The 27,308-nt window shown below is 40.4% G+C and overlaps 1 protein-coding gene across 16 annotated transcripts in view; it reads left to right on the forward strand.

The window, feature by feature from the left end:
• Positions 1-27,308, forward strand: part of ANKS1B (ankyrin repeat and sterile alpha motif domain containing 1B) — a 754,695-nt gene that overhangs the window by 668,758 nt on the left and 58,629 nt on the right. For 4 of the 16 annotated variants that reach the window (XM_077807668.1, XM_077807669.1, XM_077807671.1 and 1 more), the window contains 2 exons: positions 8,116-8,223; positions 12,517-12,696. The exons of 2 other annotated variants lie outside the window; for them this stretch is intronic. In XM_077807668.1, the coding sequence (XP_077663794.1) occupies positions 8,116-8,223; positions 12,517-12,696 (288 nt within the window). Of the gene's footprint in view, positions 1-8,115; positions 8,224-12,516; positions 12,697-26,262; positions 26,338-27,308 lie in introns of all 16 variants that reach the window. 10 more of the 16 variants (XM_077807665.1, XM_077807673.1, XM_077807666.1 and 7 more) reach the window with 6 other exon arrangements.

The raw sequence follows: 27,308 nt of genomic DNA on the forward strand, positions 1-27,308 counted from the left end.
TGACTCAGAATAAGCCAAGTTGATCATGATTCTAATAATTCTGGGGCGGAGAGGATATTGTTCAATGGGCTTTTTAAACATCTCAGTTTAATGTTTTTGCAAACCTCAGATATAATCAAAAATTCTTTTTTTATATACACACACTATATATTTATACAAACACTGTGTGTGTATATGGTGTGTGTATAAAACAAAAATGTATATATTACAAATATATAAAATCTTTGTGTGTGTGTAAATGTTTTTGTTACATCTGTGGTTTGCAAAACTATGAAATCAGGATGTTTTTAAAACAGGATGTTTCCATGAATGTGATCATGAAAAACTAAAGTAAAAGTTGTTCTAAAAAGTGATTCAACGTGCAGCCTAAGACCAGTCATCAGGGGATATAGTGAAAATCTTTAATGACCAGATCTAATTTAATAGAAATTAGGAGAAGACCATGATAAAGAAATGAAACTAATAATTTTCAGTTGGAACATTAAAGATCATCAGTTACAAGCAGAAAATCAGTATTATTATTTTTATATAGAACTCAATAACAGGAAGCACTTACAATCTAATATATTTTCTTAAGACACATCTGATCCTGTCACTGAAGTAAATGAGAATTTTTAAATCAGGTTGATGGCAGGATGAGGCCCAGAGTATAAATCGAAGATTTTCTATTTAAGTCAATGACCAAACTCCCAGTAACTTCAGTGCTACAGGATAATGCTTAAATAAATAAACATAAGATGTCTGAATCTGATCTTGCATTACACCGGTTTTACAACAGTGTAACTCAGTTGGCTTCAGTGGATGTATTTCTGATTTACACCAGCACAGATGAAACCAGAATCAGGACCCATAATTCCAGATACTTAAAGAAGACATAAGCCCATCAAAACCCTTACTTGCAGAACTACATTCTGAGTTATACTTGAGCCTTATTTTTCCAGGTAGATTATTTATCTCACTTCTTCATGACTGACTTATAGAAACAGAATTTATTAGACAACCATCTGTCTTTGTGGAATGTTGTTGTCACCAAGACAACTTGACAACTGTTTCAAAATGGTTAATATATACAGTAGAATAATGACACATACCCTGTATCATTTATAAGCCAGTCTCTCACCAGCTTGATGTACATGGAAGTAGTGACTTCTGTTGAAACAACGGCAACCAGAAATATTGTCGTCTTGTGTCCAGCTATGTTGCAACAGCTCTTTTACCTCAAGATAACAGCAGACCGGTGTATTCCTTTTTTGAAGGCATTCATGGTGCGTGCACACCAAGGAGCCTTCTAATGCATTAAGCACGCAGACGATCTGCTGATGTTTTGGGGTAAGGGCCGTGTTTAAGATGGGGAAGAATAAGGAACTAGCCACTCTACAGTACTATCCCCTACAGGCTGGCTGGATTCCTGGGTAAAAAGGTGGCTAGGAGTTAGCACAGCATGGAGCTGTATGAATTTGCATTGTCTATGGCTGTTCCTGAGGAGCTGCAGGAGCACTCAGCTGATGGCAGCTTGGCACCTACAAGGCCAGGATTGATTCTCAATGCCACCATAGTTCTAAGAGTCAGAGGGCCAGCAGAATAGCGTGGAGGGGCAGGTATCCATTGCAGACAACTCCCGCTTCCATGGATCTAGCAGGTCCCCTCTACACCAATTCCTAGTATCTGTGGGGTTGAGACACCTCACTCCATGCAAACCCTCGGGGCCTCAGACCACATGCCCTTGAGGAAGGAATGCTTAACAAGAAACTTTGCAAAGTGAACATCTGTTTTTCCCTGTGTCTCTACCACCCTGCAGCAAGTTTCTCAGCAGGACGGAGCAGTGAGGCCCGGTGTAATTGTATCGGTGTTGCAGGTTACATAAATACGTACAGTAACTGTTAAAAGTTTAACGGTTTAGCCATATTTATTTGTCACTAAAATGGAAATGATTTACCCCATGTGATGGGTACCAACTTTCAGCCCACGGCAAAGTTTTTTGGGTAAATTATAGATCAGGAAAGATGGACGTGTGCACTAGTGGGACTGCTGTACTTCGGTTTCTCACCATTTTTCCTGAGGAAAGACTCTGCTGTGTTATTACTACTGCCTTGTCAGATCCTGTTATGACATGAATCCTGTGCTCCAGTGTTTTAAAATGTATTTTAAAAAAACACAGTGGAGGAGTATAAATGCTTTAAATTTTAAAAATGTAAAATATATTTTAATACTTCAAGTGCATAAAGTTCCACTATGTATATGGGGTTATCACACACATTCAGAAACTGCTACATCTCAATGCTCTAATGGCTTACAAAGATGACTCAGGTTTGCCACGAGCAATTGCAACCAAACATGGTTTTAACTATATTTGAAAATAGATCCAAATACAAATTACTGTACAAGTCCCAGTGTGAACAAGGCCTGAGTTTCAGGGTTTGGCCGATCGTTTTCTATACAGCTCCAGTGCTGTGGTAGACTGTTGTAACACAGTTTGTATCCATACTTAATATTATTTCATACCATAGGATGATCATATCTGGAAAATGATCTAGATATTTTCTTGGGGGTTCATTTATGGCAGGAGCTCTGCTAATTTATAGATGATTAAATTTTCCAAATCTTTATAATACCCATCACTCAGCTGAGTAAGAGCATCTGCAGAGGAGAATTTGGGGAGGAATCATTTCTACAGGCCTTCAGCTACAAAACTGATTCCCTGGGTGTGGGTGTGGATTGAAATCCAATTCATTTTTACATTTCCTGGTCTCCTTTTTAGACCCTCATGACTCCACACTGGCTGATTCTTGTTCCCTGGATTCTTTCTTTTCACAAGAATCGTAGCCTTATGTATGCATTTCTAAAGCACCCGTTGCTGCAGTATATGGGGGCTCTGGACACTTAATTCTGGTGGTGATTGGTATTATCCAACCAGGGGCCATGCTGCGGGGGGGAAAGTGGTGATACTCAATTTACTATCTGCACACAATCCCAGAAAGCTTATGGTTTCACCTAAAGTGATCAGCAATAAAATAGTTAACAGTGTTGAATTTCAATTAACATTTTAGATGTTTACCTGCAGGCTCAGGAAGACAGCACCTGATTGGTTCATATTTACAAGGTTTCCTTCGCAACCCTAAGGCCTTAATTTTTTAATTAATGAAGCTTAAATACTGGAGGAACTGATTATGCCACTCATAAAATGTTAGTGCTATTCTGAGCTCTGTTTACTTTGTTGTACTGCTCCCAGCTCAATGGCATCGAGGTGCTGTTGCCTCCTAACTGAGTCAGTCTCCAGCCTTCTTCCACAGCCATGGCTGTTAGTACTGCTGCCCTGCCTGTTCCAAACCACCCCAAAACAAAGTCAACACGTTAGCTAGAATAAAAAACCCATCCCCTTTCTGGGGTGTGGATTTGTTAATAAAGAAATTAAAAGTAACATAATATTCCGTTCAAGCCCTCTCCCGAGGATTGAATGCTCTTAGGATTTCTAATTCAGGACTGCCCAGCCCAGACCCTGACTCCACTGTCTCTAGAGAAATGCTCCCACCTATCTTAGGTCTGCCTGGGGTAAGGAGCTACCTGCCTCAGTGACTCAGCAGAACCCACTTATCCCTTTTCCAGCAGGATCAATATTTGCTAACAAGGTGGGGTGCTTCAGGCACACTGACAGCCCTATTAAACTATTCTTACATAATATTCACCAGAGCTCATAATTTTTCAGGATTTGTTTTCTTGAATTCTGTTAGCCTTTATAGTCCCCCCCCAAAAAAATTATTGTGTAAGTTTATGCCAACCTTAGCAGACATAGCTTTTCCTTTTCCAGCATCTGTAGTATGTAGTCACCGGGGAGTTATCAGGATACGTGTGTGTGTGTGTTTTCATATCTGTCAGCTAAATCAAAAATCCAAATGCGAAATGTTGCAGTCATATTTTGTGAATTTGTAATATTCTCCAGTGGAATGAATGGAGAATATGGAGACATAAATATAATATACTTTATTTCTGTGCCTACATTTTTCTTTTGACAAATGACTTGCTCCACTCTTCTTGTAATTGTATTACACCACCAAGTATAAAAAAACTCACTACAATGGAAGTTATACTTAATCCAAAAATGTGATATGGGCTTTCACTCTTTTGTGGCATGTATCATGTTTGTCGGCAAAGTGAGAGGCATATCACACACGTGCTTTTTTGTCTCTGATACGAAATTTAGCCTTAAGCTACTGTAGCGGTGTCATGACACAATCTATATGATTTACCACCACCAAACTGCAAAAACGTGTTTCACTGCCATGTATGAAATATGCTACAATCTTTACTGCATAATGCTAAATTGCATAACAATTATATGGATGCTATTAATTGACTGTAGAATTCAGTATTTGTTCAGTGTTATTTGTTAAGTATATCAGTGTTAACCTGATTTTGAAAATACTGATGGGGCACTAGATGGCTGGGTGCACCAAGTAAGTGAGAGTCTCTTATGGCCTTTTGGTATGAAACATTAGGATACTTGTAATATTGTGCTGCCCTAGGCCTCATTCCCTTTACATACTATTGACCCATATTTCTGATATTTGACATTTTTGCTAAATACTGTCAGGGATAATCTATCACAGAACAATTTTTGAGATTATCTGTTGAACTCTCTTCTTATAACTCAAATGTATAAGGGCTTCAGATAATGACATTTCGTATTGGGAAGATGATCAATGAACATCCAGGTAAGACAATTATGAGGGAGCGATTGTGCATTTTGAGACCAAAACCAAAGCATCTTTCATTAACAAAGTGGTTAGTCCCTGATCTGTGATTAGGTTTTCCTATTGGCCAAATATGAAATGTTTCTGTAAGGCGCATCTTCAAATCTTTCCACATCCAGATTCACAGTAAGATCCACTTTTCATGAAAGAACAAAATGTGACACAGGTTGTGTGGTGTTCCTAGTATTCTGAGATCGGTGCAGCTTTCAGATTAAGCCCACTCTTTTCAAAAGAGCTTAATCAATTGGAGACCCACCTCCAGAGCCCTGACCTGCAAAGTTCCAGAGACTCATTCCTCTTCTGTCATGGTGTTCATCAGTTGCATGAAGCCACAGGAAGAGTAAGTGACACTCAAGTCATCCCTGCTCTGATTTATTAATTAGCGATCTTGCTAATGCTTCTTAGTCATCAGTTTCAGTAGTCATGGGGAGAGAGGCAATTTCTCAGATTGCTAGGGCCAAGCCCATGCAAAGCTTTGAATATCAAGACAGAGACTTTGAACTGGACTCTTCATTCAACTGGGAGTCAGCAAAGAGACCGGAGCACTGGAGTTATGTGTTCAGAGTGACCTGTTGTGTTAAACGAATGATCTGCTACCTTTTTGTACCAATGTGAGCATTTGGGGATGTTTTGATGTCATTCCTAGATACGAAATGTAGTGATGAAACATGAAGATCATGAATGTGTGTGTTGCTTTGGCAAGGACTGATGTGATGTGATGGGGCCCAATCTTATAGCAACTAACAAGTATAAGATGGGCTTTTTTTCCTGCCATTGATAATTGGGCATTCAAAGCTCATGTTCAATGTGTGATCCACTATAACCCCCAGATCCCTTTTAGCCGTAGTACTGCCTAGCCAGTTATTTTGTAGTTGTGCATTTGCTTTTTTTCACCCCTAAGTGTAGTATTTTGCACTTGTTTTTATTGAATTTCATCTTGTTGACTTCAGACCAATTCTCCAATTTGTCAAGATTGTTTTGATTTCTAATCCTGTCCTCCAAAGTACTAGGAACCCCTCCCAGTTTGTCATCATCCACAAATTTTATAAGCGTACTCTTCACTCTGTTGTTCAAGTCATTAATGAAAATACTGAATAGTATCAGACCGAGAAGAACCTTTGTAGATCGCCCTCCCAGTTTGACAGTGAACCATTGATAGCACTCTTTGAGTATGATCTTTCAACCAGTTGTGCACCCATCTTATGGTAATTTCATCTAGAACTACTTTTCCCTCATTTGCCTTTGAGAAAATCATGTGGGATTATGTCAAAAGGCTTACTAAAATCAACATATATCCCATCTACAGCTTCCCCCCCAATCCATTAGGCCTGGAAGGAAATTAGGTTGGTTAGGCATGAGTTCTTGACAAATCCGTGTTGGTTATTACTTATCATACCATTATCCTCTAGGTGCTTACAAATTGATTATTAAATAATTTGTTCCAGTGTCTTTCCAGGTATTGAAGTTAGGCTGATTGACCTATAATTCCCTGGGTCCTCTTTGTTCTCCTTTTTAAAGATAGGTTCTATGTTTGCCCTTCTGTGATCCTCTGGACCTCACCCATCTTGGTGCTGTTTACATTTGATGTAAAGTGGATGCAGACTTTAGTGTCTCCTGCATACTGCTGGCATTTCAGCCTGTGTTGTCTCACTGACTTTCCTAATGTCTTCCTCTATATCTTGAATAATATGAAGATAACAAGCTTGTGGGACTTTTCAGGGGGGCCTGCTGTGGAGGAACAGCTACTCACAATGATCCTCCGGGTTCAATCTGAACAGAAAGCCCTGGTTTTGTGGTGGTTCCAGTGACCTCTTTAGCTGCAGGCAACCAGACTGTTAGATGCTCACAATATGAAATAGCACAGACAGGACCAGCAGGGTGAGTGTGAATGTAGCTCCCCTATTTGTGGACAGGAGGAGGTCAACTACCAAAGCAACAATAGATGTCTCTGTACTGTGCCCAGTTCTGACACCAGATTGAGTGGGATCTAAGATATTGATTGCTGAAAGGTTGCTGACTTCTTGATCAGGTTGCTTAGAAAAGGGACGCTAGAGACCAGGCAGTAGTTTGGGAGGTCACTAGTGTCGAAGAATGGTTTCTCAATACTGTCCGGGCCATTGCCTGTTTTAGTGTGAAAGAGAAATCCCCTGCATCCATGTCAGTGTTGACAGTCTCTATTAGTAGTGGCCCCACAATGGAAGGTGATGTGTTCAGGAAGAAAGGAAGCAATTTGAAGCCTGGAAGGATTCTACGAAGGTGTGATTTTGCCATTTTTATGATTATGACAGAGCAGAGGTTGGATCTCTGCCTCCTAGCTCATTGGCATAGATTTGTAGAAATTCTTTGTATCAGACTTTATTTTCTGCCACTGATGCTCAGGTTTTCTGCTTTGTCCTTACACCTCCCATCCACCTCATATTTCCAACAACTGCGGGGGTGGGGGAGGAGGTGAGGGAGAGAGCTTGCTTTGATGCTAGAGCATCAATAGAAGTAGTTAGGGAGTTGTAGTGACACAGTAATTATTCAACTCTTGATCGGCTATCATTTTTTATAAATTAAGGTTTGGAATTTGGCAAGTCCAAACATTTTTGGTCAGTCCACTGGGGGTAATTGTTTGTTGTCTTGCTGTGGAGAGAGGTTTTATTTCTGTCTATAGCGGGACGGGGTCGGACCAGGATTGGCGGGAATCAAATCTGTGTTTCTTTGGTGCACACCATGCCTGAGGGTGTTGCTGACTCTGTGTGTGGAGGCTGAGATTGCTTCTAAGAATCCTATGGTGGAGAGTTATAGAAGTACCAGCTTTTCTATTTGCTGTTCACTTCCTCCCTCTGTCATTTCTTTCCTCTCCCCTTTTCCTCTAACCATTAGTCTGGCCACTCTTTACTCTTCTAACACCACTATTCCTCCATTTCAGTTGCTCCCTTTATTCTCCATTGCTCACTCTTGTCTGCAGTCCTACATTTTCTGCCCCAGTCTTTTCTTACTGGTTTTATTTTTTCCCTTTTTTCTGGTACTACTGTCCCATCTGGAATTCAATCTGGAATTCTCTCTCCCACCACTTTGATTTCACTCTTCTCCCTACTCTGCTGCTCTGCCTGTCTTTGCTTTCCTTAACTGTACCTGCTTTTCTTTTCCCCCCATTCTATATCATTCCTGCCTCCTTTTACTCTGCATCCTCCTCTCTGACCTGTAACCCCCTCTGCTAATCTTTATACACCTTCCACTGCTCGCTCGCTCTTTCTTTCTCCTTGACCAATGCAGAGTACTTACCTCTTAAGATGTTTATAGAAAAGGCGTTTGTTTCTGACTGGTTCTTTGTTTAATGATTTTAATGAATGTTCTTACCTGAGCTTTCATTATTTTTCAGGTTTTAAAAATCAGCTTGGTTGGCCACAGGAAACGTATTTTGGCATCTCTGGGAGACAGGCTTCACGAAGACCCTCCTCAGAAACCACCAAGGTCAATAACCCTCAGGGTAAGTTTCTAGCAAATTTGGTATCTCGTAAAGTCAGCAATCATGTTATAAAAATACTATTTAAAAAGATAACTGAAAGCAAAAAGAATTGTCACTTAGTAGCTAAGCATATAGAATGAGTTTTATCACTTTCCTTTTTGTTTGCTGCTCTGTAGTGCAAGTCTCTGCTTTAGTTACACAGAGCTAACTGAAATCAGTGAGATAAACATGTATAGATATCAAGGTGTTTCTGGGTATCTAAAGTTACTTGTCTTACTCAGTTTCCATTAATAACCCCACTCCTGCAAGCCTGGTCATGGTACCTCCTGGGATTTTCCACTTTCACTGATTTTTATATCCCTCCCATTGCAATAAATTCACTAGATTTCTAATCCCAGAAATTTTGCTTTCTTGGTATCTATTATCCTTATTACCTTATGGTCTGGGGACCCTGTCTTTACTGTGTTGTGTTCAAGGTAGTTCATGCTCATTAGCACCTTTTACTATGACATTTTCATTCAGTTCTTCCCTGTTTGAGTAGATTTGATTTGAGTATTTCCATGGTGACTGCTCCTCTGATTGGAATTTCATTCTGGAATGGATTTCCAGTTGTCGGGCACATAATGTGCTCCCTAGTTGTATTTCCTGGTGTTAGGAGGAGAAGGTAAAGCTAGAGTGGGAACTGCTGCTGCCTTTTATAATCTTATTTTAACAGAAAATTATCGATTCTGTGACCTCCCTGTTTTTACCCTCTTTAGTGTCAAACGCTGTATACAAATGCTTAGATTTAGAAATCTATAACCTGTTTTTTAATATTGTGCTAGCAAAAGTGCCTTTCAGTTCATGATGTCCTGCCCTAGAGAATTGCTCAAAATAGGGTATTTTTAGTTACATTTTATATCTTGGTTTGTTGTGTGAATGGTCTCCTGGCACACTGCAAGTGCTAAAATAAAAAAGAAATGGCCAATGCTGAAAGTAGCACACACTCACTCAGGGGTTTCGATGTATTGGATTTGAAAACTATTTCTATACATGGGAATGTTCCTCTTCTGCTGGTGGAAAAGCTTTCACATCCTACGTTACTAGCAGCATTGTACATTCTCTGTACAGTGAAAAGTACACTAGATCTCCTCCTCATGTAATCAGGATGAGGAAAAATATTTCACTGCCCAACAGTTAGAATTACTAATGCAGACAGTAAACTAAATATTATTCATCACTTTATGTACAGTTGTCTTCAATGGGAGTCCTAAAGGAAAGGACATGAGTTTGGATTAAGATCCTCTACTCCTTCAATAGCTGAGATACTGTACCATAGAAATACTCAAACAAAAACATAGGGGAGTGTTTACCTTATAATATACACTAATGATTTTATTTCAAGCTGAAGAATAGTTTGGATATGGTGAAATGTATATCTTCTTCTGTAGGAAGATCTGTTTGTGTCTAGCACATTGAAAGAACCATTTTTTGGTGTGAAGATTGTTCCTAAAAGGATGCCAGTATAAGTCTTAGCTGGGCTAATAGCCTCAGACCACCACTTCAGTTTTTCTAGTTCCTACAGTAGCTTTAAACATTATTTTTTTAATGAAGAAAACATTGGTAAATATTGAAGCAAAAGTAACAAAGATACAGTATGAAATGCGGAGATTGATCACTCTTACCTATGAGCAGAAACCTTCCATTGGAAGAGCAACCAACCACATTAGACCACCCCAGGCCTCCTTACTCTCCTCCTGGTCTCTCAGCAGCTTGAAATAGGGTGCCTTAGAGCGGTCCACAATCTAGTTTGGCTCTGTGGAAAACTGAACCAAGAATCCCCTTTAGTTACTCCTCTAAAACAATAAGAAGTAGGTTTTCCTCCCTGCGCCAGAGCAGCCGTTTGTATCTCGGCATTGTTGTACGGTACCTTCAGGCCCATTGTTGTTCAATGTTAAATAGTTATATTATAGTTATGCTTCATACACATAAACTGGCACATTCCCTGCTCCAAATAACTTAATCTAAGAAAATTGTCTTTATCTTCTCCTGGCACTGTTTCCTGGTGCATGTGATAACTGGGCCATCTGCTCAACACCTGGTCAGAAACTAGACTGTTCCTGATAGTGGAGTTCATCTGTAACTGTATCTCCTGGTCACCCCAGATGTGGACAAGCACTCTTGTGAACCTCAGGCCAGCTTAAGGTATCCTTGCACAAAAGCTTCTTTTGAGAAGTGATTCAAAAGCAGCTTGGGAAGCTAACACTGAAATTTGACGATTGCACAGACGTGGATGCTGGCAAAAAGGGGTACACACATGGAGACCGAAGGTGCGCTGCCCAGTTGTGCAGGTGAGGGCTTCTGGAGAACTTGACTCTACAGCAGAGTCCAGAAAATTGATCAGAGTCCACTTAAGAAGTGACTAGTGCATTGTGGGACAGATGTGGGAGGAAGAATTGATCCAGTGCAGTTGCTATGCTAGTGTTTGCAGTCCTTACTGGTACGGCACCCGCGCAGATTGTCATGGTGGTAGAGAGCATGCTGTTAGCTTTCCTACTAGCAAGTGGAACTTCACTGGTAATATGAACACCTGAACACTAATGTTTGCAATGTTGTGTTGTTGGATGTACGAGAAGGTTTCAACTCCCAAACTACCCCAGTGTCCTAGACAAGACCACCGTGTCCTGCATCTGTTACAAACAGTTTGGCTAGATACTGATACACTGACGTTTTCTGGAGCCCTGGGAGTTGTAATCTGGGTTCTGTTTCTCTCTCTAATTTCCCCATATAAACTGTATTCTGCAGGGCCATTACAAATTGTATGTAAAGTATGTATCTTATATCTCTGTCCACTCATTTTCTCTCCCAACAAGGGAAGACATTGCTGGAGTACAAACCACGTGGCTTCTCCCAAGTGGTGGTATATTGCCCCTTACAAATAGTTAAGGCATCAATCGTGTGTTTATCTGGACCCTGACAAGGGCTGGCATGTAGCTGTATCTTCCCAGCAGCAACTCTGGGAGAGGACTTGGCTCAGAGTTGGGAAATGGGGATGTAATTTTCTACCAGCCTATACCAGTAGCAGATTACTTCCCCTTCCGTGCTGCTCATTCGCCACCCATCTCCATCAACTTCCATCTACACAGGAGGAATCGTGTCTCCATGGAGCCTGCTCACAAACTGGTGATGTGGGGAGGCTGTGAGGAAAATAAGGGTGCATTACTGCCCTCTACAAGTTGTGTAGGGCAAGTCACAATCTAATACAGGGATCGGCAACCTTTCAGAAGTGGTGTGCCAAATCTTCATTTATTCACTTTAATTTAAGGTTTTGCGTGCCAGTAATACATTTTAACGTTTTTTAGAGGGTCTCTCTCTATAAGTCTATATATTATATAACTAAACTATTGTCGTATGCAAAATAAACAAGGTTTTCAAAATGTTTAAGAAGCTTCATTTAGGGTGCTGGAGTCAGGGCTGGGGTCGGGGGGAGGTATAGGGGTCAGGGCAGAGGGCTGGGTGTGTGAGGGGGTGCAGGGGTCAGGGCAGAGGGGTGGGGGTGCAGGGGTCAGGGCAGAGGGCTGGGGTGTGTGGGGGGTGTAGGGATCAGGGCAGAGGGCTGGGCGGGTGTGAGGGGGGTGTAGGGGTCAGGGCAGAGGGCTGGGGGTGTGGACGGGGTCATGGGGGTGCTCACAGCCCCTTGCCCTGGGCGGCTCACGGCAAGAGGCTGGAGGGGATATGCCCTGATTCCACCCCCCCTTCCCCAAGGCCCTGTCCCCACCTCTTCTCCGCCTCTTCCACGGAGCAGCGAGTGCGCTGCGGCTCCACTTCTCCCCCTCCCCCGCAAGGGCCATCAGCTGATCGGTGGCAGGGAGGGAGAGGAGGAGGTTGGGCAGGAACCCAGCACGCTGGGGGAAGAGGTGCGTGAAGGGGAGCTTGCCTGCCCTGCAGCAGCAGCCGGCAGGACCAAGCTTCTTCACCCTGCCCCGGCGGGGGGGCAGAGAAGAGTGGGCCGGGGTGGGCAGGATTTTTAATGGCACACTGCTGCCTGCCGGGGTCCCGGCCTGGGTTCAGCAGCGGGCTGAGCGGGGCCGGTGGCTGGGACCCGGCAGGCAGCAGCGTGCCATTAAAAATCAGCTCGCGTGCCGTCTTTGGCCCGCGTGCCATAGGTTGCCGACCCCTGATCTAATACAAAATAACATTCATTCATCATAAATTCTTTCTTCAGGAAATGCTCCTACATTTCGTATTGACAATAGTTCAAATATAGTTTTAAACAGGTTGCTTGAAGACATAAAAATGGTATTATACCATGCTACATTTTCCATTTCTATCCAGGAACCCAGCGGTAACCATACTCCTCCTCAGTTGTCTCCCTCACTTAGCCAAAGCACTTACACTACCGGTGGCTCCCTAGACGTTCCTCACATTATCATGCAGGGGGATGCAAGGAGAAGAAGAAATGAAAACTATTTTGAAGATATTCCCCGGTCAAAACTGGAGAGGCAGATGGCACAGGTAAGGTTAAAAAGCTGTCCTCGTGCTGTTGATCAGAGAATTAAACCTAGTCATTGTTGCATATTCAGATATTGGGGCCAGATCCAAATCAGCAATTGCAGTATCCGTTTTTGATGTTTTTTAGTTTCAAAGCAGTGTTTGCAAGGGTTAAGAATCCTAAACTAGATTAGTTTGTGCACATATATATATCATATTTTCAAAAGTGTGTGCATGTACTTCATTTAAGACTCTTAGGGCCAGATTTTTAAATATATTTAGATGCCCCTAAATACAGGTAAATGCCTATGTGCATTTGAAAATCCCAGTAGGTGCCTGTTTGCATCTTTACGCATCTAAATACCCTTAAAAATGAAGCTCACAATCTTGCAAAGAGTTAATCTTATGAATGAGTCTTTTGCAGGATCAGGACCTACATTTTTAAACTCATAGTACTGAACCAATTTTTTTTAAAGAAAGAAATACATAGTAGCAAGGAAAGAAATTCTAGAAAACAACTTTATAGAGAAGTAAGTTAGAATAGGACATAGAATAGGACAAGATTGGGGATTGTTTATACTTCCTTCCAGGAGGCCAAGATATTGACTGACTAGCCTTAAACAAGTAGTTGGTAGGCCCTTGCTCAAGAAGTCATCACTTGATGTTAAAGGCATCCCTGTCCAGCTTGAAAGTTTCCCTTCATGGGGAAACTTAATGTAGATTTTCTGATACCAGCCCAGGTGCTGCTGACATGCCTGTGGGATCTGGCAGGGCTGAATAGGGTTGTTTTTTGCTGACTCTATCCCATCCTTGTTGACGGGTCTTAGAACAGAGTTTAGGCGTAGCTCCTCCTCCCCGAGAGTCCTCTTATAAGCGGTTCCTTGTGGTTCCATTCTATTGCCCTGCCTGTTCTATACAGACAGATGTACAAGCTCCTGAGAGGAAACTCCATTTTAGGCTGTGTTTTCATCAGTATTCGGAAGACATTAGTTTCACGTCTCCTTTTCAAGAGAAGGTGCCAATTCGTAGCACTGGCTGAGAGAGCGACCCATGTAAAAATGAGCTGGCAGAACCTCACTATAGAAAAGACAAACATGATACAGGTTTGAAGAGAAACTAATGAGGGGTGTGACTGCTTCCAGTACTGAGTGTGCCCATCATTTTCCAAGGAAGTTTGTATTCTTGGGGTTTATTTGGACATTCTTAAAAGGTTTGTAATTTATTTATATAATGACTTACGTGCCCATCACTGTAGCACTAAATGCATCTCAACATTAAATCAAACTGTCCACAAAAGACAGCATAAATCAGTCCCCTTCCCTGTACTCCTTCAACCAACCAGAGATAATGTACTGATGATTTTAAATCAAGCATATGCTTGACCAAAAAGATGGGTCTTGTACCATTCTAAAGGTCAGTAAAGTTAAGCTATCAGCAAAAGTGCCTCAGGATGATCTCTGCTGTTCTTTGTGCATAGGGAGAAAGATACCAAGTCCTAAATCATGTAATGCTTTGCAGTGTAGATCAAAAATAAAACTTGGAATTGCACCCAAAAACAGATGGGAAGCCAGTGCAGTTCATGGAGCACATTTGTAACATGAACAGTTCACTTCACTAAGCAGGCAGGCTGCTACATTCTGCTCTGTGTGAAGCTTCCAAGTAGTCTTCAAGCATAGCCCAAAGTAGAGCGTATTTCAGTAGTTCAACCTTAAAGTGGCAAAGACTGTGCAAATAACTGTGTTATAGTCTACATGATAGAGAAAAGGCTGCAATCTCTTTGTTAAATGCGTGTAGAGAAAAAGCAATTAAAAATGCAAATGAAAAATGAAACCCATATGCTACCTGGGAATCCAAGAGCAGTTGATGAATCCCATTTGTTAAGGCAAACATTTATAGGAAAGTGAAATTAGATTTTTTTTTCAAAGAAAAATTTAAACTTGGCTGTTGTATAATTTTATCCTACTGAATTAGGGCTCTCATTCTAATCCAGAAACAGAGCTGGGGAAAGTTGCCCAGTGTGCAAGCTTGCTTTCAAACATAAATTTGCGAGGCTTTCACGGTGAGGGGAAGTTTGACTGAAGTCCATGGGGGAGGGGGGGGACGACATTTATCCCTGTACCTGCTTAACCACTTTACCTACTGTAAAAATACTTCTTTGAAGGTCACAAATCTTGGAAGATTGAATATGAAATATCTCATAATTTGTGGTTGAGTAGACTGATTTGTGCACATTTTATCACTTGGTTCACACTTCCCTCTTCCTCTTTTAGTCTCTAATGTTTTGGGTTTTTTTAAGTACCATTTTAGCAGCCCAGCCTGCCTCCCTTTCGCTTTCCTTTCTTCCTGTCTTAACATCCTGATCCTCCAGAGAGGTCTGAAACATCCCTTCCTCAGATACATAGGGACTTTTCAGAAAAAAATAATTTTTTTCTGGAAAGGCCATCATATGTGCCTCCTATCTAAAGAAAGAACGGGGCATTTAGTACCTCTCCTGCCTCAATGTATTTGTAAAACCACTTAAGTGTTGGTGTTTTCCTGAGAGTTGGTACACAGTGAATGCTCTTCTGCTCCTTCTCTCTCACTTTCTCAGTGAAAAACTAGGACAGTCATCCTTCAGGATTCCTTCAGATACCAAATGAAAAAAGACAGATCCAGAATGAAATCACAGCTTAGAGTGGTGGCTGTTTTAGCATCAAATCTAGCTCTGTATTCAGTTCTGTGGTACTGATGTATGCAGAACTCCCATTAACATCAATGGGAATATCAGTGACTCCATGTGGTGATCATTCTCAGTTTGTCCGAGTCATGCTTTTAAGAGGTTAAACTGGGTTTTGCTTAGCCAATCTGGTCTCAAAATAGACATTTTGAATTGAGTTTTTTTTTTTCTCAGCATCTTGACATGTGCCCCAAATGCTTTGCTGAAATGAACCTTATTTAGAAACATAGGACTGGAAAAGCTCTCCTGGATCATCAAGTCCAGTCTCCTGTTATCATAGGCAAATCCATTATGTAAGCTATTCGTAAATTTATTAAGATCAATTTTAAAACTGGTTAGTCTGTTGTTTTTGGTACTCATAGTGAAAGGCTGTTCCAGATCTTTAGTCTCTCCCAAAAATTCCTCTTGAAAGTAAAGCATTCAGTTTGATCCTATGCATGGATACACTGCCCTCTGTTGTATCTAGCAGTCTCTTCTAATCCAAACATTTGTAGGTTCCTTTGGTTTGTCCCAGACTGACTTCTTCGCAAGCAGTTATTGAAAGTGTCCTGCCCCCAGCTAGAGTACTTCTCACAGACAAGTCCTTTTTTATTCTACCACATGTTACTGGGGCTAGCTTGCATAGTTCCTTCGTCCCTTAACCCTTTCTTTGCCAGGTTCCATTCAAGGGGTATACACTCAATCATAGGGAGATTCATGTACTTAAGTACCTCAGGATCAAGTCCTCAATGCTGTAATTTTGGAGGGTTTTTTAGATTCATTTTTCATCACATATTTAATGGGCACATTTTAGCTTACATTGGAGAGAGGCTACTGGATGAAAGACAATTTACAGATTTATAGCTTACTAAAAGGAATGCATGGCTATCACACTGTTCACTTTAGCTCCTTTCTCAACTTTATTTGATTTTAAACTTTCCGGTAAACCTATTTTGAGCTTTATTTTAAAATCTAAAATCCAAAGAAAATATTTTAAAAGAATCAATGCACTGTAATTGTTCTGTCGTTAATATGACACATATTTTCACTATATGCTATGTATTAATCATCAAGCATGCTGATTTTTGCATTAGATATCAACCCTCCTGCTTTTGTTAAGGCCATTTAATACTTTAGAGGACAAAAGGTTTACATCATTCTTCTAAATCATACTCCGATCTTATTTCTAAAAATCGATGACTTATTTGCTTGATTGAGACAAGATTGGATTAAATTAGTTTAACACAGATGAGCCTGCCACTACAGGAGGTCAGACTAGATGATCACAGTACTTACTTTCTGGTCATTTTGTAGTACAGGGAGGTAAAAAAGAGTAATGCAGAGATTTTCAAAGGAGCCTAAGCAATTTAGACACCCAAATCCTATTGAATTTCCTTTTAAAATCCCAGCCAAAATGTAAAATCTTCGAAATCCTTGAGATTACCAGAATGTAACACAGATGATTGTGAAAAGGACTTTGTGAAACCTATCAAGATAAGACTGACTAGCCTGTGTTTCATTGGTATTGGAGGCAGAAGATGATTTAGTGCTGAGCCTGCAAGTTATAGATGAACGTGATCAAATCAGCATATTCAATGTAGCTCCAGTTACACTCGAGATTAGTAAACCTTGAAATTGGAATGGAAATCACTGATTCATTTGTTTGGGAAATGAGTGAAATGACTCCTGAAGGTCAGCAAAAGGCAGCTTGTCACAGGCAAATGAACTCTTTTCAGAGGAGAATATTAATCTGCGTGCTCAAAGTGTCCATTTAGAAAACCAGACTAGATATGTAACTTGAGGATCCTTAGTTTGCCATAGGGGTCAAAGAAGCCTAACTGGGGCGATGGAAGGCAAAATGGGGCTCAGATTCATCCAAATGTCAGGCCCTTCTTCCTGCCTCCTCCAAATATGAGTGGGGAAAAGTTCCACAGCTCCAAAAGGTCACTTCTGCTGAGCAGTGCTCGGCTCTGTTTGCCTTCTCTCTGTCCGCTGGAGCCAAGCACAGATCAATTTGCTGAGCATTACAGGAGATCATAGTGGTGGAAGCTGCTGCTTCTGAAGTGTGGTTGGCAGATCTTTGGAGTCCAGTGCCTTCTCCAGTGAGGCACACATCATGGTGCACTTAATGATCCTAATGTTAGCTACCATCAATCCTGACTGATAAACTTCATAGAAATATTGTTTTTCCAGGGCAAAGACCAAGCGCTGGCTGAAAAGCTCATTGATGACAATGGAAAGAGTCCTCTTGCAGTTAGTGAGGTTAAGATCAGGCTCTAACATCTCAACAAGATCTGTCATTTGTGGCAGGGAAAATCATGGGTGTGAAAAGGAAGCCAGGTTAAGTTTCTTAAGAAACGCTGCTTAAAATCTCAGCTCTTTAAGACTAAAGATTTTACAGACAACAAAGAAACTCTAACACCTAGAGTAAAAATGCATCAAAGGTTGCAAAACCAGGACATTGTTGTTCCTTCATTACTTTGGCCTTGGTATTGTAATACTGTAGTAATAGGAAGAAAGACATTCTTTCATATCTCAAAAGGGTGGGAAAAATTGAATTCACATGTTCTTGGTCAAGGGAATTCACTGAAGAGGGAACCCAGGGCTGAACCCTATGCCCACTCCATTTTTAAGCCTTTCTGGGCTCTTTGTTTTCATTATTTGATTTGACATTCTATTCTGCAACTTAAGGGCCAGGTAATGTAAGAGGATAATAGCTTGAGTGTGCATTTTTTACATAAAGTCATTCCAATCAGTGTAGTGCCACCGTGGAATGTGAAGTTTTGGTAGATCTGTAATTGATTGAAGGATTAGGACTAAGACATAGGAGCCTATACCATAAGTAGAACTATACCTACTAGCAACAACTAAATATTATCTCCAGTTAAGTAAAAGTGTAATAAAAGCTAGAGAGGGAGATACAGATTTCTGTGAAAAGAGCTAAGGGAGAATGTTTTCAGCTCTTTATACCTTGAACTTCTATACTATCTTCCAAGTGTTTCACGAAATTAATTTATCTTCAAAATGTCCTTGAGGCTATCCTGGGTAAATATCATGTCCTCCAGTTTACTCCTAGGGAAACTGATGCACAGAGAGATTGTGATGTGGCCAGGGTTACAGAGCAAGCTTGTGGCAGAGTCATTAATAGAACCCAAACCTCCTGAGACTCAGTCCTGGGTTTTAACCATGAGTCTGAATTTTTGTTCGTTTATCATATTGTGTATTTCTTTTGTTCTTTCCCCCCACTCTCACCTTTGGAGGGATTTAAAGATTATGGAGGAAATTAAGGATTGAATGTCTAAAGGAAGACACCAATGTGCAAGATGATCATCCGCAAGAAGCAGTGGATTAAAGTGAGAATAATGTGTTTTATCAACAGTTGAAATTGTTGGTGAAATATATTATGGCAAAGAGTACTTTACTATTGCAGTGGATTTAAGAAATGATTAAAATGAGGATGAGGCCAATGTGGATGAAAATCTTTTGTTCTGCTTTTGTTTGAGAGTTTGACTTCTGTTTCAAAATGCAACCAACCGATGGAAAATATAAACGTTGAAGAACACAAGACAGACGTAATGTAAGAAAACCTCAATAAGAACCTAATGAAATGTTGAAAGTTTCGCCTTTTTAAAATGTATTATATTTTTAAATACTGAAAGATTGCTGAACTGTGAAGAGCTTGAATTTATGGCAGAGGAAAAATGACTATATGAGATTTTGGGCTGTATGATAAATATGTTACTGAAAGAATGTTGTCTTTTTGTATACATATTTTCTATGAAGCTCTAAATCTCACCTCCTAGTATATTGAATATGGCTAAGTAAACTATAAAAACGGAATTAAGAACTAACTCAAAGTAATTTCTACTTGAAAAATCTTAATATTTTCAAAAATGTGACACACTTTTGCTTTTTGAAATAATGCAGTGGGATGTATATTAGATCTGCACACGGCTTCAGCATACAGAGTCCAAGAAGAATGTGCAACTTTAATAGTTGGTGTTAATGGTACAATTAATGCCACAAATGCTAAACCAAGATGCGGACATATGTGATAATTACTCATTTACAGGTTTTCTCACTTATACAACCATTATTTTTGTAAGGATGATCTGGAAGATCCAGGGAGAGTTCCTCTTGACAAAGTAACTAAAATAAAAAGTTCAAGGATCTCTGGAGTCCAGAGAAGAGCTCTAAGCTCCAATATCCAAGTCTTTTAGCTCCTGGAAAGGACTAAGGCCTTCCAGTGAAGCTATGGGTGCTTTTTTGAAAAGGAGTCCATATATTTTAGGTGCCTAATATGGATAATTGGTGCTTAACCGAAGGCAACCAAATTTTAATATTATGTCCTCTGATCTTAAATATTGGTTGTTAGTTCAGAATTTTGTGTCACATTACCTGCCAGTCTCCACCTTAAATCATCACCTGCACAGAAAGTCAGGGTAGCTATGGTGAAATGTCTTCAGTCCCAAGATTATGAAGATTTCCTTTGTTAAGTTCATCAAGATGTTGACAGTCTGTTTTTTCCTTGTATATAGTATTAGCATTGAGATGCATAAACCCAGGAAGCCCAGCATGACAATCTCCAGAGATGTCCAGTCAGGGAATAACTGACAGATGCAAAGATAACAGGCTGGGGAGCATTTGTGGAAAAAACATTAGCATAGGGGAAATGGTCAGTCAGCAAAAGATTTGCTGTACACTGTATATCAGTGCACTAGTACTCTGAACTGTAACGATGCATCTTGCTCTGAGGAAACTGATGTGTTTTCTCAGATCACACAAGGCAGTAATAGTCTACAAAAACTGACAGAAGGAACCTTAAGCAATCTCCCCCAGAAGAAACCAGCTCCTGTTTAATGGGATGAAAACAAATCTGAATCATCAGCTTGTAGTCTACCGAGTCTCCCTGCGTGTAGCAGCTCATCTCAACCACAGGCACGTTGATTGAGTGGAGAGGAATTCCATCCTGGGGATCATAGTCAAGTGAAGGAGGTCTTCAGCTGGTTCAAGACAAACAAGCTTTGTTCTCTTTATATCAAAGGACAACTACAAGGTACATACTTCTGCAGCAGACGTAGCCATGGCTCAAGTTGCTTTCTTAGGAAAATGTCACTTCAAGATGGCCTGCACTTTTCTGCAAATCCTCCTCATGTGAAGAATTATCAGGAAGGCAGAACTTCCTCCCCCTCCATTTTCACTAGGGGGCTCAAAAGGGCTTGTTCGTGAAAGTAACCTTTGGATATCCCTACTTGTGAGATGCTTTTCCACACCCCCGCCTGGCCTGGGAGAGGAGCAGTGGAAACACTAGAACCTTGCTGCTGCATGTTCATGCCAACTGCTCACCTCCCCCTCTTCCTCAGAGTTCTTCTTTCATGTGACTTCTCTTGGACTCGGCAGAAGGAATTGAGATAGCTGGATCTGCACAGCTCTTTTATAACGGTGGTGCCGGAAAGAGTCTGCTCCGTGCACAAGAAACCCACTCTACTTACAGTAATGCAAGCTGGGAACGTGCTGCTTTATTCAGCTACATAAGAGAGTGGAGGAAACACCCACTAACTAAACAGGAGGTAAAGGAGGAGTGGAACATGGCTCCAACGCATAATACTCTGAGTAACTCAGTTAACCCCTTGATTGCCATTTTACTACAGACTCCAAACATTTCATGCAGCAACAGAGCATTTATGTGGCCCCAGTCCTCTCTGGGGGACTGCTTTCTGGATAGCTCTCAAGCTCCGTTCTACAAGGGGGTTGCATCACACAAGCATGACTATGCAGAGGCAACTCGCTGCAAGATCCACAGTTACCCTGGTGTAGGACCATTTTAAGAGATCATTATGATCATATTAGTCTGGCTTTCTGCATAGCAGACTGGACATTTTTCACCCCATGATTCCTGCATCAAGCACATAATCACTAGCTGATCTAGAACATATTTTTAGAAAGATATCCAGTCTTGGTTTAAAGTTGTCAAGTGACGGAGAATTCACCACATCCCTAGGTAAATGGTTCCAATGGTTAATTACTCTCACTGTTAAAAAATTGTATCTTATTTCTAGTCTGAATTTATTTTATCTTCAGTTTCCAGCCACTGGCTTTAGTCTAACAGACAATGGCAGAACAAAAGAGCTCTCTGCTTTCGGAAATCCCTTCCCCATGTAGGACTGTGATCAAGTCCCCAATTAACCTTTTGTTGTATAAACTAAATAGCTTGAGCTTCTCTAGCCTCTCGCTGGCAGGTTTTCCAGGCCTCAAATCATTCTTGTAGTTCTTTTCTGAAACAATCTTGCCAACAATCTTTTTTAAAATGTTGACACCAGAACTGGAATCAGTATCCCTGGAATAGTCTCACGAATGCTATGCCTTGGGGTAGTATCACCTCCCTATACCTACTCAGTATTCCCTTGCTTATGCATCCAAGGATCCCATTTGAATTGCCCTGTGAGAATATGTTCAGTCACAGAGGCACCCCCCGCCCTACACACACACACATAGAGGTGCTGAATTAAGGGGCTGCGAGCTTCCTCCCATCCGTCCCTGCACTAGTGCAACCATGAAGCTGCCCCATAGATCACAAGCACTGAGCATTGTTCATTTATCCCATGGCTCAGCAAGATGTGTAGTGTCTGTAATTACAGCTGGGTGAATTAGATCCTGCTTTGAATAAGTCTACAGGAGTCTAGTCTCTCATGACTAGCTAAGGTTAATGCAGTGTTGTGGTAGCCATGTTGGTCCCAGGATATTAGAGAGACAAGTTGGGTGAGGTAATATCTTTTATTAGACCAACTTCTGTTGATGAGATAGAGAGACAGAGAGAGAGAGACAAGCTTTTGAGTTTACACAGAACTCTTCTTCAGATCACCTGAAGTTGGTCCCAGAAAAGAGATTCCCTCAGCCACTTTATCTAATAGCCAAGGTTAAAGCATTTTTCAATTCCAACTTTTACCATTTTATTTGAGGGTAGGGGGATGGAGTTACAGCAGAAATGGTATAAGGTGGTTGTCTGTTAATCCTTCCCAAGTTCTCAAAATATTACAAGCTCACTCGCCATGTTTAATAGATGCAACCTCTACTTGGTGGGGGCAAAGGGGCTGTTTGTCTTGAACTCCATATGTGATGTTTATGAGGGAAGTAGGAAGAAGGGAGAAAAGTGTACAACCTTTTCTCTTCTCAGCCTCTCCACCTGTTCTCCCCTGTTAGCTTGAGTTAGAATGGTTCATAACTTGGTTGGGTACTGCTCTTCCGGCAGATAGGGCACCTGGAATGCAGAGACCTGAGTCCTAATCCTGACTCTGCCATTGACTCCTGTGTGGGACGTTGGACAAGTCCAATTTGGACTGTGCCTCAGTTTCACCATCTGTAAAATGGAGATAATGAGCCTGGTGAAGTGCTTGCAAATCTAATGAAAAGCATGACCTAAGTGACAGGTAAAAGTAGTATTTTATTAGAACACTTACACTCTGCACCAGTATTTTGGTTATACCGGTGCAGATGTGTCTCAGGATTTATGAGAACATTCTCAGACAAGTTTTAGACATGTTTTAGAGAACAGGGCTACCATTTTTTTTCACCTATGGAAATACTGGACTGCAGGAAAAAGGAGAGTAGATTAAAAGAAAACTGGGAAAGAGTGAGGTGCTCAAACATTCTGTGGTATGATTGGCCATTACCTGAACAATGGATGTCTGAAATAGTAGAAAGAAAAGGATGACTTGTGGCACCTTAGAGACTAACAAATTTATTTGAGCATAAGCTTTCGTGAGCTACAGCTCACTTCATCGGATGCATTCAGTGGAGGAAGTTCACAGGGGGGAAAAAAGCTAGTCATATTTTTTTCTTTGTGTGAATATATTTTATGAAAGTAAGAAATTAAAGCGAGGTTGACAGAAGCAATGGAAGTTTCTGAACACAATTCTTCTAAAGTGTCCCAAGTTGTAATGGGACAATGATCTGAGGAACCTCCTGTATATTTGATCTATCTGTATCTATTTTGTGGGAATGTGATTTCATATGAATATGCATGTTTTGTTGTTTTGTTTGAATGTTAATAGTTTGCATTTATTTCTTTGTGCATATATTAATATTTATTAGGAATAGCTGATGACATTTTTTCTGTCCTTCACAGTATCCCTTTGCAAAATGTTGCTAGTTGCTAACCTTTTCTCACAGAGCTCTGTGTTCCTGGTATTAAGTGGCCAAGGTTTTTTTTGTTTGTGTACACTATTGTTCAGATAGGAGGGTGGCTATACATTTTGTTCTTTTCTTGTTTTGAGGTAGCATGTTCTAGGGGACTGGGAATTGGTAGCTCCTGAATTCTAATCCCAACTCCCCTACTAACTAGTTTGTGACCTTGGACAGTCACTCAATCTCTCTTCTTTGGTCAGTTTCTCCATATTCAAAATAGAAAAAAGCAAACTTAGCTGCTTCGCAGGGAATTTGATACTTCATTGATTACTGTTTGTTCAGCACTTTGAAGCCACAGAAGATGTATACAGTAAATGCTAAATATTATTTTCTTCAGTGGCAGGAAAATCTTGGTTTCTGCATAAAAACCCATTGTCCTTTATAACATTAATATTTTTCCTCTGTGCCTAAATTTTCTATCCACTGAAACATCAGTAGCACAGAACTGTGTTATGAGAAGTGCTACATCCCATTGGATGTTGCTATAGTCATATAGAATGCTCTTTAAATCACTTTAGTGCCTCTTTTCAGAACTTTTACATTTAAAAATATAATTTCTCTTAAGTCCTGATCCTGCAAATAGTTACTACTGGGTGTATGGCTGATTACTGTGGGTAGCCTGCTCACTGGGACTATACACAGGAATCCGTGTCGCACCTGGTAGTAAGTTTTTGCAGGATCAAGCTGTTAGTCACTATGAACATTTTGTCCAAATCAGAACTCAATTAACACCTTGCTAAATGAGATATGTTCTACAGAAGATTGTACTCCATTATACAGAGTAAAGCAGGGCTGAGGTAATTCTTTAGGAGAATTAATATTAACTGTAAAAAGTACCTTTGTAGACTACTAATACACTATTAATATAGTTAGTTTTGCAAAAGCGTAGTTCCCTTCCTTCACCCAAGTGTCACTGCAGGCAGTCAGAAAGTCATTCTGGAGTGCCTCTTCAGTGGAAGAGTAGGCATGAGAATATGGGGTAGATAAAAAGAGGAATCAAGTGACCCGAAAGAATACTCTGTGAAACAGCTTAAGAATATGTGGGCAAGAAGAGTATTTGGGGTTGCATTAACACCTGGCCCTGCTACTGGGGAAATGTATTTCAAGATAGTTAGTAGCAGGGTGAGCCTGAGGAGGACAGGAGGGCCAGAAGCAATGTCCTTAGATGTGGGGATATGTTTTGAGATGGATAGCAGAATCAGGATGGACAAGAAGGAAATTGGAAAGGTCAAGGCTATGTTTTCATTAGATATTTCATGACATCAAAGTGTACTGTCCTGTGGATCCTGGAACTCAAATTATTAAAGTCACCAGTGGGATACAGAGCCAGGAGATATGACTCTTGGGAAACAAAATGGGGAGCCAAAAAGTGAACAACAGATACGGAAGGGTTTAAAAGATACTTATGAGGGGAGATAACATTTTAAAAAAATATCTCTGGAAACTTGAGGGAAATAAAGACAAGTGAAAGATACTAGTTTGCTACCAGCCAATCTGGGAGGACTTGCAGGTTAGCCCAGAGAAAGCCCATCTGCTTTTGCCAGTCACCAGAATGTTAGCAGTGACCTAGCCTGTCACCCTGCAAGGCATCCAGATTTCACACAGCAAAAGGTAAGGGCAAGAGTCACTTTCTTGCACACAGTTGTGTCTATTTGAATGCTAACTTTTTTGGACACTGATATTAAATTCTTGGTGTTGTCTTTAGCTGCCAGCTATGCTGTGTATATTGCTGTTAAACTATTGATGTACTAATTGCTAGCTATTTTAGAGGCTGCAGTTGCATTTCTCATGTGTTTAGTGCCTTTTGTTGCTGCCCGCTCAGGATACTGTGGGCAGTTCCCACATCTGGCGCTTATTTTAGTTGCTTGGCTACTATGAAATGTTATCTTAGCATTTCTTGTAGTGTCACAGTGGCTTTTCTCGATGGCATCCCCACTAAGGAAATACGCAAAAGGGGCTGACAGATGCTATGCCTATATTGTTCTGTTGCTTTTGCTACAGTTACTGCAATATGATCCTTACTTTACTGTTGTTAATGCAGGTTTCTTGTAAAATATTGGATGGACAGTATAAGACCAATGCTGCCCATTTGATTAACTTCAGAGGGATGCAGTAGAGGGCAGTATTGGGCCCTAAATGTTTGAATGAAAGGGAATTACTGTTGGAGGGAGATGGTTGGTGATCACTTCACTTTACTCTCTTTCATTTTCCTCTATTAATAGCTACAGTGCACATGGAATTTTAAAGTTATTTCACTATTACTAATTTTTCCTGATTTCACACCCACCCAAAAAAATCTCTGTGAACCCTCTCGCTCCAATGTAACTCAAAAACCAAAATACAACTGGCCTTTTGACTGGTAAAAAACAAACTGAAAGCAACCCATTTTGCCTCCTCTCTCACCTTTTTCCATTTATTTATTTTTGTTTATTTATTTTCTATTTACAGAGCTGGATTTCACCAGCATTTCTGATTAAATTATTTTTATTGTATGCGCAGTGTGAAATCTCTTCTGAAGTCTCTAAATAAACTATATTTTTAAGTAAGTCCAAAAAATGTTTTGTCAACAAAGAAATGAAAACTGACTCTAGGTGCTGCTATTTTTAAACTGTTGTTGCTATCTTTTTCTTTTCATACTCTTATTCCTGCTTTTTGATGGTTGTAGTGCATTAATATTTACAAGATGAGATGCAGTTTTCTGTTTATGTTAGCAGTCTTCTGTCTGTGAGATATGGACCAACCAGAATGCAGGATTTCCTTTCTCAGCGATGCATCAGGTTCATAATGTAAGATGCTGTAATAAACGGCTATGTTGTCACTGTACGGAAGTGTAATGTGTTGCCATGGTGTTGTTAGTACTTATATATGGGTGTCGTGTTGAAATTGCAAAACAATTTGTACTGTCTGCTGACGTGTGGGATTATGTGTGTGTACATTCATTTATCATGGTGTGTGATTAGTTTTATGTTGATTGTGTGACTGGAGATGAAGGAATTTTTAGTTCTAGAGTTAAGTTAAAACTTACCTCATTGTAGATTTGATGCCTGTTCCAGCACTTTTTGTTTGCTCATTTATTTTAAAGCAAGAATGTGTAAGTTGCTTAGTTTGTGCACCCTGTTTTGTGCATCAGCCTTCCTGTTAATAAGCAGGATCTACATTCCTCATACCTAACTGATGAACTTTGAGATGATGCCCTCTTTGCTGTGGCAGTAAGCCATTTTTTGTGAATTATATGTGACCTTGATAATGCCCCAAATTTATGTAATTTATGTGAAAAACTGTGCTATTCAAGTGATAGTAAAAAGTTATCTGTAACATGCTGTATGGAACACCCTCTTAATAGTTTACGTTTTCCCCATATATGATACTTTTAAGAGGCTCATGAAGGTCCCATACACATGACATGACTGCCATCTTGAATTACCTCTGTGGTAGAAGGATACCTCAGCTACCATTCTTTAGAAAGTTTCAGAGTTTCTTCAAGCATAACAAGAAACTTTTTGAATCGTTTACAAATCATTTTGAATCATTTGAATCAAAAACAAAGATTTGAAAGGTTCTGAAATGGCCATAGGAAATCTATCTTCTGACTGTGGATGTTAAAAAAAAATTGAACTAGATTTTTGACTGGTCCACAGAACACTTAAAATTCCTCCAGGGACAAAAATTTTAAAATTTCAGCTAAAAGCACTGTCTTGTGTGTGCTCCTGTTTATAGTCCTGGTAACTAATGCATAGCGCTGGAACTAGGCACCTGG

Source organism: Eretmochelys imbricata, chromosome 1 (genome assembly GCF_965152235.1).
Source record: "Eretmochelys imbricata isolate rEreImb1 chromosome 1, rEreImb1.hap1, whole genome shotgun sequence".
NCBI classification, from domain to species: Eukaryota; Metazoa; Chordata; order Testudines; family Cheloniidae; genus Eretmochelys; species Eretmochelys imbricata.